Source organism: Symphalangus syndactylus, chromosome 12 (genome assembly GCF_028878055.3).
Source record: "Symphalangus syndactylus isolate Jambi chromosome 12, NHGRI_mSymSyn1-v2.1_pri, whole genome shotgun sequence".
In the NCBI taxonomy this organism is placed as follows: domain Eukaryota; kingdom Metazoa; phylum Chordata; class Mammalia; order Primates; family Hylobatidae; genus Symphalangus; species Symphalangus syndactylus.
In genome coordinates, this window is record NC_072441.2 from 91400807 (window position 1) to 91416134 (window position 15328).

At 37.6% G+C, this 15328-nt stretch overlaps 1 protein-coding gene across 3 annotated transcripts in view; it reads right to left on the reverse strand.

Annotated features, from left to right (window-relative positions):
• The window catches only part of RGS5 (regulator of G protein signaling 5), a 183164-nt gene that overhangs the window by 50699 nt on the left and 117137 nt on the right, over positions 1-15328 (reverse strand). The window contains exon 1 of one of the 3 annotated variants that reach the window (XM_063627192.1): positions 10824-11125. The exons of 1 other annotated variant lie outside the window; for it this stretch is intronic. In XM_063627192.1, coding sequence (XP_063483262.1) covers positions 10824-10867 — 44 coding nt within the window. In that variant the 5' untranslated portion in view covers positions 10868-11125. Of the gene's footprint in view, positions 1-10823; positions 11126-15328 lie in introns of those variants that run through there. One more of the 3 variants, XM_063627193.1, reaches the window with a different exon arrangement.

Sequence of the window (15328 nt, forward strand, 5' to 3'; positions counted from 1 at the left end):
CTATGTTCATCTTTGTGAAAGAAAAATGTTTGTTCCTACCAGGCCCAGCTACACTTTCAGTTTGTGTGCACAAATCTCTGATTTCAACAAACAATCCTTCTTTTATCCAAGTCATAAACAACATTGAGGGTATATGTGTGTAAGTGTGTGTGCCTGCACATGCATGTGTGTGTTCAAATGACATCTTGTTTTGCACTTCGGTGATTCAGAAGCAAGATTTAAGACTCTGAAAGTTTGTCATCCAGAAAGCAACAGACCACCAGATCCTCTGGGAAAGTCTTCAGTGTGACCTTCATTGTTGACCTTGTCCCAAGTACACAGGTTATATGGTCTCACACTCCCATTCGCTGGATATCTCTCATAAACTATCACTTAAAATAACTTGCCAAAATACAGGAAGCTATTTTTTAATGGAACATCTTGATTCTTTCTAAACTTCCTGAATCCCATAGACAAGTGCCTCATCAAGAAACAGATGTTCGGCACACGAAAATATCAAAAAGTGGAAGCTTGACCAAAACAGCTCCACATACTTCGCTAATAATAACAAACACTTGCGAAGGAGAGCACTTCACATTTCTACAAGTACTTTATTTCGTGTTGCTTTTCTTCTTCTGACTCTAATATGATAGTTCCAATGTCTTTCTAGAATATAGAGTTTTAAGTCTCTAAATGATCTGTCCAGATGTGCTAGGTGCTGTTTTAAGCAGTGCCTGGGGAAACAGTTAGGAAGGAAAACATGGAGAATATAGAATAAAGGTCTTAGCCTCATTTACTATTCATGAAACCAACATGGTCATCAAGTATCTACTGTCCAAAGTATTCAAAAGCTGCTTGGCCAGTTCCTTTAAACACTGAAATATTTTCTTTTTGAAGGAGAAAAAAAATCAGGTTAAGTTATTTTACCTAGGCATGGCAACTGAATGGAATGCTTTGCAAATAAATACTCTGTTTGGACTTTTCAGGAGCTCTATGGTCAGGGTAAATAAGCCTAAAAACACACATGGATTAGCTGTGTTGATAATGCATGCATCCTATAATTAGTTTGATCACACCTACAGATTTTCCAGGAAAGACCCACTTTCTAATATGTTCCTAATCTGGTTGGAATTTGCAGTTGCTGAGCATATACATGCAAGACATGGATTTATGCAGTCAGCAGTCTTCATAGCACTTCCAAGAATTGTCAGTACTCCATGATCTATCCAGAAGGCAGATGAAAATTGGTTAATTATGTAAAGACCTAGAAACCCTGACATATCCTTCTCATCCCATCCTCAAGGATGAAAACTTTTCCACTGTTAAGGCAAATGACAAGTTTACCTCTAAGCGGCATTCAGAAGGGCAGGAGTGGGCCACCCTTTCCCACTGGAGAAAATGTAGTGTAGTATAAATGTGGTTGGTGGTGTCACACCCCCAAAGTCATATGCGTCTGTGTTTACTTTTTTATCTTGCCTTCAATGACATTACACACTTGAAGAGGAAAATATGAAGTTAACTGTAAATAAAGTGCAAGCATCATACACTGTTAGATTCAGATTCTAATTCATCCTCAAATTGTACAAGAAACCGAGACCACCCTTTTTCTTCATAGAATTCACCAAAATAAAACAGAATCACTTTCCACTGCATATTAATATATACTTTTCACAAATTGGAAGTATATTCTGAACTTATCACAAGTCTTTTAAAGAAATATGGGGTTCTTAATTGAGTCCACTGAGATTTTTAAGCATTATGGGAAGAAAATTGCACGTATTTCATTGATTGCTTCTTTTAAGCTACATTCAGAAGTTTGTTTCCCAAGCCTTCCTGTATGACTTAGATGAGATAAGAAATTATAATAAAAATGGAATATTTTCTCAAAATACATGGTGTCCCAATTCAGAATAAGAAGGTGTTGGAGCTAGAAGGAGTATAACGGACCATGTAATTGATCACATCCTATTACAAATGTAATAGTGATACTTGGAGAGGGGAACTGGCACATGACTTATCCTCCACTAGGTACAGTGTTACAGCTCAGATGCCTGTATTCCCTATCTAGTACCTTTCCCACATGTTATATAGCCTCTTATACTTGTGTCTAAAAAGACTGTGTTTTACAAATAAATTGCAAAGAGAGAATAAACAGGAAGCCTATTGACTGAGAGAGACATAAGATTAAGAAACCTCAATGTGTGAACATTTTTGGATCCTAATACAAACAATCCAATTGAGCAAAGAGCATTGAAAATATTTTGATTCTTACTAGATATTCAATGAATTGTAGAATTATTGTTAATTTTCAAGTATGTTCATGGTTTTTAATGAGCTTTATCATTTTGTAAAGAGTTGATATGATTTGTAAGAAGAAATATATGTTGATAATTAAAAAGTCAAAAAACAATAGATGCTGGCATGGATGTGGTAAAAAGGGAACACTTTTATACTGCTGGTGGGAATATAAATTAGTACAACCTCTATGGAAAACAGTATAGGGATTCCTTAAAGAATCAGAAGTAGAACTACCATTTGATCCAGCAATCCCAATCCAGTGTCTGCCCAAAGGAAAAGAAGTCATTATATGAAGACATATGCACACTCATGTTTATAGCAGCACAATTTGCAGTTGCAAAGATATAGAACTAACCTACGTGCCCATCGACCAGTGACTGAGTGGATAAAGAAAATGTGGCATACATATACCATGTTGTATATAAGAATGGAATAATGTCTTTTGCAGCAACTTGGATGGAGCTGGAGGCTATCATTCTAAGTGAAGTAACTCAGGAATGGAAAACCACATATGGTATGTTCTCACTTATAAGTGGGAGCTAAGCTATGAGGATGCAAATGAATAAGAGTGATATAATGGACTGTGGGGAATCAGGGGGCAAGGGTGAAAGGGGGATGGGGGATAAAAGACTGCCTATAGGCTACAGTGTGCAGTGCTTGGGTGAAGGGTGCACTGAAATCTCAGAAATCACCACTAAAGAACTTACTCATGTAACCAAACATCAACTGCACCCCAAAAACTACTGAAACAAAAGTAACAATAATAATTTAAAAAATATATATGTTGAAAAAATTATGGATAAAGTATTTTTTAAATACTGTACCACTTTTTAAATTTATCTTTTTTTTAAAAAAAAAGATGAGGTTATGATGAGGAAGGATAAAAAGGAGTAAGTTTTATCAAAGGCCTTGGCACATAATTGACTGACTAAAATTATGTTTCCTTCACTGCCTACAAAGGGGAAAAGAGAGATAAAAGGGAAATAATTGTTTAATAGGGGTCCTTCTACTAAAAACTAGTCACCTTAAATATAATATTCATTTATTTATTTTAGCACTTCTGAGAAAATGAAGTTCAGAGAGGTTTCTTGACTTCCCAAAGTTCACACAGTAACGAAGAAATAGAGGTGAAGTTATGAGCACTGTTCTTTCTACCTCACCACACTGCAGTTCAAGCGCTGGTCTTGAGGCAGGGGAGAGACGGTGAGCTCACATCCTTCCTTACTGTGAACATTTTCTTTCCTATTCCTGAATCCTGTAATCTTAAGAGTAACTTCCTCCGATGGTTGGAAACAATCAGGCTTTCACTGTTTTTATCCTCTGGGTGACTCAGCCTTCAAAGCAGTGCAGATGCAATGTTATCTGAGAACCGATTAGAACTTTAAGGGAGGAAAGAGATAGGAAACTGTTATCTCCTGGCCTCCAGCCATATTCTGGTTCCTGTTACTAATGATTGATCCTGACTGAATTAACTAAAATTTAGCCCCTTTGCTCTCTGGCCAGCAGTACAGACAAAAACCATTAACACTGGCTCCAGAGACATAAATAAACTCTCTCCCTAGATACCATCTATCCCTTAATATTGTGTAGTCCTTGCTAGAGAAGGAGAAACAAATCAGATAACCTTTCAGGGATGTTTCAAAACGTAAGATTCTAGGATCTAAAAGTATTATGAATTGATATCTGGTGATTCAGCATAACCTAGACTAAATGAAAGAAAGAATAGAAAGGGGCAACTAGCTGGAATACAGAATGTAATTCACTAAAGAAACTTCAACAGTAACTGCATGAGGAACAGCCCAGGCAGTACAATTTCCTAGAGCTCACATAAGGGATACCATCATTGCAGCTAAAAGAAGACTCACCTCTTTAACAAGGCTTTCCTCATTATAGAAATGCAGACAGTCTCCTTCACTTTTCTTTTTCTCCTAATCCCCACTCCCCTTCTCCCATAGCAGGTACCTCTCTTTATTTAGCAACACACGCTCTTTTTCCGATTGTGGCCTAAAATGTCACCACTGATACTGTTCTTGGTCTCCCCAATACCCAAGGCAAGCAGAGAAAACACGAAGCTCTCCTAGAAGTGCTCTTGTCTCTATTTGCTGTAAATTCATTCATGTATTCCTTCAACAAAATGTTTATTTGGTGCCTACTGTACCAAATACAGTCTATCCTTTTAGTAATAAAATCATTTAGGTGAAGGGGAGGATCATCTTTCCCCTGAATAAATCTCTTCCATCCTCAGAGTTGGGAACAAATGAGCATTGGAGAAGTTCCCAGAGAACCATATGCAGGACATGCTGCCTAGGAGGTTAACTGTGGTTAGAAACTCAGTGGTTTCCCTCCTTGCTGGCCTCTGAGAGATAATACAGGTTGTACATAGATGTCATAACATCAGCCAAATTGGCTGCGCCCTCCCATCTCTGGGTTTCTGCACACACAGGCCTGTCCCCTTGGCCTAGATGGCCTTTCTTCTCTCTCCTCTTCCTGTCTAGACCTGGCTAACTCCTCTGCCCTCTTAGACTTTGTTCAAGCATCATCCTTGTAACCTTGTAAATTCTTCCCTGCCCACCAAAAGCTCTAGGGGCCCCGCCTACTACCCCAACTTCTGTGCTTCTTAGCACTTTATGGATATATTCCTTCATAGTGGATTGCAACACTGAGCATTAATTTTTTCTTATTTATCCCCCTAACTGGGCTTCAATTTCCATGGGAGCAGGGCATGGGTCTTTCATCCATATGCCTAAGGCAAGTACACAGGTTTGAAAGGCAATCTAGAGAAATCACTGATATTGTTTCATCATTAGGAATCAAAACAAATGTTTTTCTTAGTGATCCCCCTCCAAATTTTATTAAATAGTTCATTCACTTTCTTAACATTCTAAAGTTTCACTACAATGTTTTCAATGATATCTCTAGAATATCAGGTATAGTAAGTAAGCTTGAAATTCATACTTATTCTCAACAAGCATGATCCTAAACCCAACCAGAGGCTCTGCTAGGACCTCTCTCAAGTTTCTTTGATGGTCCTCAATTCATTCCAATTGAGCTATCAGTTGTTCAAGTTAACTGCCAGTCTTTAATTCACTTGGTGCTTGCCTTTTCTCTACAATTAGCCCAAGGATGTGCTTATGCCTTTGGAAAAGGCTGTATTTATTAATCCTGAAAACCCAGGAACCTTGACTCACTCTAGTGCTTTTAAAGGTTTAACAACCTCAGAAGATTAGTTCATTAGTAGTCCTGCTTATTAGCTGCCTTTCTATTCTAAATTGTCCACACTTGACCCACGTAAATCAGAGGACATGGGGAAAAAATGATTGTTTTGTAAAATGATAATACATTTTAAAAACAAAATTTTTAAAAACAAAAATTTAAAATAAATTTAAAAATAATAAATGTTTGAAAATTACCTTTCCCATTTACTTCCTATGGCTTCTGAAATTCCTAGCATTGACACACCCTTGAGATGGCCAAAAGCCCCTGTGTGAACTGTGGATTAAACACATTATACCCTTAGCAGCCTTTTCAGTCTGAAACAGAAATCAGATCTATGCCAGTCACCCAGAGTAGCAAAGGGCTTGTAGCTCTTTAAAATACTAGTAACTGTGCTGGTTCCTTTATATTATGATGATATTTAGATTTTTGAGACTGTTGCTCATTAAAATTTTAAGGAGGCCTCATATACTTTTATATATTTAAAGAGAAAAGTAATCCAAACTTTTGGGCAATGAATAACCGTAAGCACACAGTTTTAAGCCTAAAAATCAAAGTTGTCATCATAACATAAAGCAACCAGTTCAATTATTAGTATTTTCAGTTTTTTAAAATAATCCTCTTTTTTCAGAGATGGGGTCTCACTCTGTCACCCAGGCTGGAGTGCAATAGTAGCAATCATAGCTCACTATAGCCTCAGACTCCTGGGCTCAAGCAGTCCTCTCACCTTAGCTCCTGAATAGCTGGCACTACAGGTGCTATCCGCTGTGCCTGGCTAATATTTGTGGTGTTTTTATTTTTGTTTTTTTGTTTGTTTTTAGAGACAGGGTCTCCCTGTGTTGCCCAGGCTGGCCTTAAACTCCTGGCCTCAAGTGATCCTCCCACCTTGGCCTCCCAAAGTGCTGGGATTACAGGCAGGAGTAATGTGCCTGGCCCATAGTAACACTTTTTGTTTCATAAAACATTCATCTTTTCCCAAAGAGCAATATTTACTTTAAAATTTAAACGTTTAGAGAAATTCAACAGACTCTGAAAATAAAATAAATTTTCAAAAGAAGCCTAAAATTCAAACTTGAAAATCATGGGTAAAAATAAGATATTAAATTGACGCAACTTGGCCGGGCGCGGTGGCTCACGCTTGTAATCCCAGCACTTTGGGAGGCCGAGGCGGGCGGATCACGAGGTCAGGAGATCAAGACCATGGTGAAACTCTGTCTCTACTAAAAATACAAAAAATTAGCCAGGCGTGGTGGCGGGCGCCTGTAGTCCCAGCTACTCAGAGAGGCTGAGGCAGGAGAATGGCGTGAACCCGGGAGGTGGAGCTTGCAGTGAGCCGAGATTGCGTCACTGCACTCCAGCCTGGGCGACAGAGCGAGACTCCGTCTCAAAAAAAAAAAAAATTGACGCAACTCTTTTTTCATTGACAGCATAAGATTCTCACCCACATAGTACAGGTTTCAATATGCCAGAGGGTAGAAACTGTGTGCTTATGGTTATTCAATGCCCAAATGTTTGGATTATTTGCCTCTTTAAACATATAAAAGTGGCTGGGCGCGGTGGCTCACGCTTGTAATCCCAGCACTTTGGGAGGCCGAGGCGGGCGGATCACGAGGTCAGGAGATCGAGACCACGGTGAAACCCCGTCTCTACTAAAAATACAAAAAAAATTAGCCGGGCGTGGTGGCGGGCGCCTGTCGTCCCAGCTACTCAGAGAGGCTGAGGCAGGAGAATGGCGTGAACCCGGGAGGCAGAGCTTGCAGTGAGCCGAGATTGCGCCACTGCACTCCAGCCTGGGTGACAGAGCAAGACTCCGCCTCAAAAAAAAAAAAAAAAAAACATATAAAAGTATGCGAGGCCTACTTAAAATTTCAATAAGCAATAGTCTTAAAAATCTAAATAAATAAAGAATAGTTTATACAAATATATCAAAGTTGACTTTGGCTGAAAGCTTCCCTGGACATTCAGAAAGGAATATTTTCTAGGATTAGATTTCTCCTTACATGTCATGGAAAAGTGAATCTTTGTTAATTGTTGAAATGTTCTTACCTTATGTGGCAGATTTTGGATACCTTTACCTATTATATATATTCCACCCTTTAATCTTATGGAAAAAAACTTCTCTTCTTGTTGTTAAAAAAATAGTTTATTTTATATTCTTTGCTAATAAAGAGTTGCTGTCAAAAACAATTCCCCTTACAGGAAGCAAATTATTCTTATAATTGCTTTCTTATAAATCAGCATTAGAATCACTGAGCAGGTTCCTTCTGCCATGGCCCAGTGGTTTCAGCACAGGGCTGGGTCCTGGATTATTTTTCATTATTTGATTCTTCATTCCTCCCAAACTTTATTTTTATTTTAAATTAATTAATTGATTTTTAGAGACAGGCTCTTGCTCTGTTACCCAGGTTGGGGTACAGTGCTGCAATATGACTCACTGCAGCCTCAAACTCCTGTCCTCAAGGGATCCTCCTGCCTTAGCCTCCCAAAGTGTGAGGATTATAGGCACAAGCCACCATGCCCCACCTGCTCTCAAACTTTTATAGAAAAATAGGAAAATTTTCCTTTAACCACATCTCTTAGTAGTCATTGAGTCTAAGTGCACCTCACTTTGTTTACATTAGGTTAGAACTCGAAAACATATTAGAGAACAATGAATCCAACTTTTACGTATTAAATTAGCAAATAGAGTCCTGGGAAAGTGAAATAACTTGCTCAGGGACACAAATTCAGATAGTGACAAAACTGAGTCTGCACCTTACTCCTTAACTAGTACTCTTTCCACTCTGATAAATAATGATATGCTATTCAGATTTTTGTAAACTGAATTATATTTCTAATGCCATATGGAAGTCAGAACTGAACTCTTCAGCAGAGCTTTTCATTTAAAGCACATTTTTCATAATGTGTATTTGTTGCCCTAATTTATTTTATATGAATTTTTAAATATTTTTGTCTAAGCATTGAAGCATATCCATGTTCCTTTTGTGGTTTGGAGAGAAGAAATGCAAAGACAGGAGCCTGTGTGAGGGAGGAAGGTGGGAGTCAGATAATAGAGCCATGGAAGGCAGGTTTGGAAGCATTTATTCAAGTATCATTTTCCCCTTAGAATAGACAGTGTTAGACCCTTTCCATGGGTACGTGCTAACAGCTTCACAGCTCCACAATTCCATTTCTCCAAAACACTCTTCTCAGGCAGCATGGTAATTAGAAATTACAATGACCCTATTTATGATGAGAACAGATTATGAAACAATATGTAATAGCTCACAATAATTGCAGTATTCTACCACATCCCAATAAATAAAAGACTCAGTGAATCTATGGGGAAAAAAAGCTCACTCCTTTACCACTCACCACTCTTTAATATTCTACATGAACATGAGTTATATCCTGGTCCATAAGAATTTACTGTGCATCAAAAAATAAAGTGATCCAATATTAATGTTGCTAGTGAATCAGATATAATACAGTAATAGGAATCATTGAAAGAAACGTTCCATCCACATATCTCAGTGAATATTATGCATACTTATGAGAAAACATAGAGCAAAATAATTAACATGGCAAATTTTCAACAGAAATTTTATTGATTTCTCACCAAATGCCAAGCAATGTGTCATAGAATCACAAAATGCTTGGCAAACTGATGTTACAATCATTCAAAAGTCAATTGTTTGCCAGTTAATAAGGTAAGATTTATTCACTACATAACAGTACACAATTTCAAACAATAAGTAGGCTAAAACATCCATTAAAGTCAAGTTGCAATTCTCATAGTTGCAAAAATGCCAAAGGAAATAATTATACATTGTCTTAGACATGTGCCTTTCTGGAAAGACATAGAAAACTCTCCCTATTTCTTAGGCTTTCTATATAGTAAGTAAGAGGAAAGAACAGGCTAATAGCAATAAATAGTATCCACCTTTAAAACCTATCCTCTTATGCAGGGTTGGTACAATAGACAATATTGATCCCCTAGTTACAATCTAACTTCTACAACTTAACAGCTACAAGTTTCTTTTATGTAAATTTAAAAACAATAATAACATTCTATGCTTTTGTTTAATTATCAATATGCAAGTATGCACAAGGTCATTAGGTAAACTATATTTCTTACTATGGATCATAATAAAAAAAAGTTTGAAAGCCATAATTCAAAGAGTAAGTCTCCCTGAAGGTTTCATATTCAGTTACTAGATAGTACTGTTGGGAGAAAAAATTACGTTACAATGTTATCTCCTTAAAAATTATTTTTAGGTTATTTCTAGAGTGGAAGGCATCAAAAAGAAGACCTGAACGTGTGAGAGACAGAAGTCATAGATGGCCCATTAAACAATAAAATCTTCCGAGACAAACACTGCTAATGCATTTAGGGCTGAACATCTGTGCAAGGATCTTCTTTATTTACTTTAAATAACGAGGGATCAAACCCAATTTAATCAAATCCATTCTCAATAAAAGTAGAAACATCCCTACTTCTCTCCATCAGAGAGGATGGTTGGGGTAAGTTTTCGAACAAGTAAGATATTTGTTCTTCTATTTGCTTAGCCTAGATACCTAGGATTCTCTCCAGAATATTGTCCAGCCTACGGACAACCAGGGAGCCTCAAATATTTTGATGCATTTATCTGAAAAAGAATGCTAGCTAATAAATAACCCCTGTGTCCCAAGGGCTTTTTCTCTGTCTAGCCATCCAGCTACTTCTATCTAATGAAGTCAGAGAACAGAGAACAATGGGAAATTTCCTCTTCCTCACTGCAAACTTGCCTCCCTCTCCCAGTCCCTGTACATTAATAAAAATTAACATTTATACAGTCTACTAGGTGCCAGACGTGGTTCTGAGTGCTTCATGTATATTAATTCATTCAGTGCTCATAACCAGCCTGTGAGGTAGAGAACTCTCAGTATCTCCATTTTACAGATAAGGAAACTGTGCTACATAGAGGTTAAATAAATTGCCCAAAGCCACATAAATAGTAAGTAGTACAGCCAGGGTTCTAATCTAGATAGTTTAATGTTGGAATCTACATCCTTAACCATACAGTTTTTACTCTAAATAAGGACTTACAGAATAGGCATCTCCTTGAAGGAAAGTATGTTCTGGATATTAAATGGTGTATGAAATACTCTATATTGTATTAATCTCCTACCTTGGATCTTTCAAAATCTCTATATTGTTTACAGAGAAGAGATAATACCCAGTCTACAGTCAAGCACCTGTTTCACCTCAGCGTAGCCACAAACTTCAATACCTCTGTTACCCCTGGGCAGCCTCCCTTGAGTAAAGATTCTCCATATCTGCATCTCTTAAACAAAAATAACTTGGTTCTCACCTTTCCAGGCATGAGTGGGGCAAAGCTGCAAGTCCTTTGCACATTTTGGCAGGTGACTTAGCTCCTCCGCTTTAAGTACAACTTCTTAAGAGCAGTGCCAGTCTTTGAAAACTTCAAAACTGTCTGGGACGCCTTTCCTCCTGAGGTATATATAGAAGCTCTTTCCCAGCCCTCTGTTGCTCTTCCAGCCAATCCAGAGCCTTAGAGGAAACTGCAGGCTGGAGAGCAGCAGCAGTGGTCCCTGAGGTGGAGGAGGGAATCCTTTCTCTGCTACAGGCACTGCTGTGGCATAAGGCTTTCATCTGCTCTTATCACAACACTCTCTTGCTAATCGGCCAGGGCAGGGTTAGGCCCTAAACTGTGCACAGGTCATCGGTTGTTTGAACTCCTAATCTCAGGCCAATCACAGGGAAGATGTGAGCTTCCTGTGAAGCAAAGTGTCTTGGACCACTTCAGATCGGTCAAAGTCATAGATTCTTAGGACTGTAAGGGCTCCTGGAGATCATTTAGCCCACTTTGTTTCACAGTGAAGGAAACTGAAATCTAGGGAATTCAAGGAATGTGTATGTGAATACTTACCAAGTGCCAGGCACTCAGCTGGATGCTAGGAATTCAGAGAAGAAAGAGAAAGCTCCCTGCCCTCAAGACCCTAAAACACATTATAAGTAAGTGATGGAGGCCTGGCTGGGATGTTGTGAGCCTTCAGGGAGCACCAGGCAAGGTTTTCTGGAGCTGAGAGACAAGATTACTGTTTATATAAATCATAACAAATATGAATAATTACTATATATTCTTTATGAATCCGTATGTCTGTGAAGGTACTAAAAAAGTGATCTGGGAGACCAAACACCTAAATCTTAGTAGGGATTGAGTATAATGACATTATCCCTGAACTCTGTTAATTGTCAGTGGTCTTCTGATTATTCTTTGCTTGGATGACTAATGCTTTGTAATTCTTTGTACCTCCCCACCGTAGCCATCCTTGCCTAGGCTTGTCTTTCCTTCTCCTTCAAACTTTTCCTGCTTCCTATCACTCAAGGAATATTTACCAAAATTTACCTGAATTGTGTCTTATCTTGTTGGGGCCCAAGGTGCTCATAAGTTAATCTGTAAATGTAAATGCCTAAAAGGTAGGCATGAGTCCAAGCTTAAAAAAAAGTGGCACTGAATAATCTGTAAGAAAACTCTGAATTTGGAATTAAAGAGTACTCTCATAATTTCCTCTGTTATCTGAAATTAGTTGTTTTAAATGACTCCCTCTTTATATACCCTTTTTAGGCAATGGTTGATCAACCCGTTACTGGCTTGTACAGTCAATGCAGTGTATTATGACCTGATGTTTTTAATGAAATAAATAGAATAGACAAATATCCAAGTGCATTGGATGTAAAAAGTTAAGTATTGTTTTCTGAAATTTTGACTTTAATTATCAACATGTAAGTGTGCACAGGGTCATCAGGTAAACTATATTTCTTACTATGGGTCATAATCAAAGAAGTTTGAAAGCTGTAGCTCTAAACCACACACACACACACACACACACTCACACACACACACAGTTTTTGAGACAGAGTCTAGCTCTGCTACCCAGACCAGAGACTGGAGTGAAGTGGCGTGATCATAGCTCACTGCATCATCAAACTCCTGGGCACAAGCGATCCTCCCACCTTAGTCTCCTAAGTAGCTGGGACTAAAGGCTCTTGCTACCATGCCTAGCTAGTTTTTAAATTTTTTGAATAGACAGGGTCTAGTTTTGTTGTCCAGGCTGGTCTTGAACTCTTTGCTTTAAGCAATCCTCCTGCCTCAGCCTTCCAAACACTAAGCACAATGTCAGGCACATAGACATCTGTAAATACTGAATGAGTTAAACAAACTATCCAAGTTCCACCATCTACTGACTGAGTAAACATCAGCAAATCAATTATCATTTTTGAGACATATGGACACTGTTGTTGACTATTAAATCTAATAATGGGAATATAAAACCAGTAGAAGAGACTCCTTGGGACAAGAGTCTAAATCATTATTTGATACCAAGGGGCCTTGAGGAGATAATAATGTGGAAAAGAAAACCCCCAAGTTTAACGTAGAGCAATGGAGGGTGATGTCTTGGTGAGGGCTAAAAATCAAAGCATGTTTCTGACTGTCCCAAAGGAGTTCATGTGATGGACTATTCAAGAATAAAAATTATCTCAATTTACTAAAAGATGGACTAGAACCCCAAATGTAAAATTCAATAGAAATAATATTAAATCCAACACTTATTTGTTTTTAAAACTTTGTAAGGATGGGATAGCCAGAGAGTATGTAAAAGAGTGTGCTCTAGAAGCAGAAAGTAAAATAGTAATTGCTAGAGGTTAGAAATGGGAGAAATGGAGGAGTTGCTATTCAATAAAGTTTCAATAGGTATAAAGTTTCAGTTATGCAAAATGAAAAATTTCTAGGGATCTGCTGTACAACATTGTGCCCATAGTTAGCAATACTGTACTGTACACTTAAAAATCTGTGAAGAGAATAGAGTTTGTGTTATGTGTTTTTTAACCACAGTAAAAAAAAAAAAAAAAAAAAAAGGAGAGAGCCTACTATGTAAAATAAATTTGAAGTCTGAAAAAATAAATAGAACTATTTTTAAATCTCCTTTCCCTCCTGAGAATCCCTCAGAAATGACAGTAAATATATGAAAAAGGTACAAATCTGTAATAGCAAAGAAAAAGAGAAACAAGCCATCATATTCTGAGTAAGATTTCAACCACTTCTTCATGGAATGTGAAAAGAGGTGATTAGGAGTGGTACCTAATGAAACAGGGGAGGGAATTCAGGGAGGTGCTTCAAAGAGATATCCATCTGCCCTGGAGGATGCCACAGGGGTTTGGGCTCCAAAGCACCAGATATTACAGTTCTACAGAAGGCAGGAGTTAGCCGTGCAAGTGGAAGCAGTGAGAGACATTGAACGTTTTCATCAGATGAAAAGGATCTCCTGTCCGCACAACTGCTCTGATTCATCTCTAATTCATTTCCTTAAATCATGTGTAAGTGTCTTTATTTTAACTATTAGTAGCAATATATTTATTGAGATGCATTTTATCACTTCCAATTTGGGGACCTCTTGGACTATGTGATCCATGGTGAACAGACGTCTACTCACTAATCTCCCTACTCACAATAAGAGTCTCACCCTAAAGCCAGCTAGGAGCACATGGAGTAAACAGAGGCAAGGTCTTCACCTTCATGTTGCTTGATTTCTCTGTCTTTCTGCTAAATGTTTTAAACCATAGGCAAGCTCAATTTATAATTCTACCACTTAGAAATATATACTGTCAATAGGTTGTGATATTGCTTCCATGCCTTTTTTTATTTAAAGAAATAAAGAGGCAATGGATAAAACTAAAGTCCCTGGACTTTATATTAAATATAGTCCTGCTGAACCTGCTGACACCTTGATCTTGAACTTCCCAGCTTCCAGAGCTGTGAGAAATCAATTTCCATTGCTTATAAAGTACCCAGTCTCAGGTATTTTGTTATAACAGCACAAACAAAGACAATATGGATTCATTAAAAGTATATAGTTTATGTTGCCTTTTTATTTTTTTAATGAAAAAAAGAGGACTCTCATGTCCATTATTTTTCCCCTTTCATCACACTCGGTACCTGTTAAATTTTTGTGTACAGTCTTCCAGGTCATTTTGTAATGTCCTCATATACATATGTACTATGATCTGAATGTTTCCCCCAAAATTCATGTGTTAAAACTTAATAATCACCAATGTGTTAATATTAAGAGGTGGGGCCTTTAGGAGGTGATTAAGCCATGAGGTCAAAGCTCTCATGGATGAGATTAGAGCCCTTATAAAAAGGGCTTGAGGGAGGGGGTTCATTTTCTTCTGCTTTTCTGCCATGTTAGGAGACAGCAACAAGGCACCATCTTGGAGAAGCAGAGAGCAGCTTTCATCAGACACCGAACCTGCTGGCACCTTGATCTTGAACTTCCCAGCTTGCAAAACTGCGAGAAATAAATTTCTTTTGTTTATAAAGCACCCAGTCTCAGGTATTTTGTTATAGCAGCACAAACTAAGACAATATGAATTCATAAAAAGTATATAGTAATTACTGGTATGTGTTTTGATTTATATAAATATAATCTGCATCTTTTGTTATTTAAGATTATGATTTTTTGTTTTTGTTTTTAGTTTATAATGACAACTAACATTATTGAATAATTTCTATGTATTCATCACTTTTTAAAACACTTCATATATTTACACATTTAATTCTCACAGCAAAAGCATGAGATAAGTGGTATAATTTTTGCTATTTCAAAGAGAAAACCCTCTGATCATATAAATGGAAATGAAATTGCTCAGGATTAAAAAGCATCAGTACTAACATAGGAAGTGTAAAGTCTATACCTCTAGTTTATGCTTTTTAATTGCTGGAAAGAATTCTATCATATGCAAATATAATTGAATTTCTTTATAGACCCATTGTTAAGTATTTAGGTCATTTCT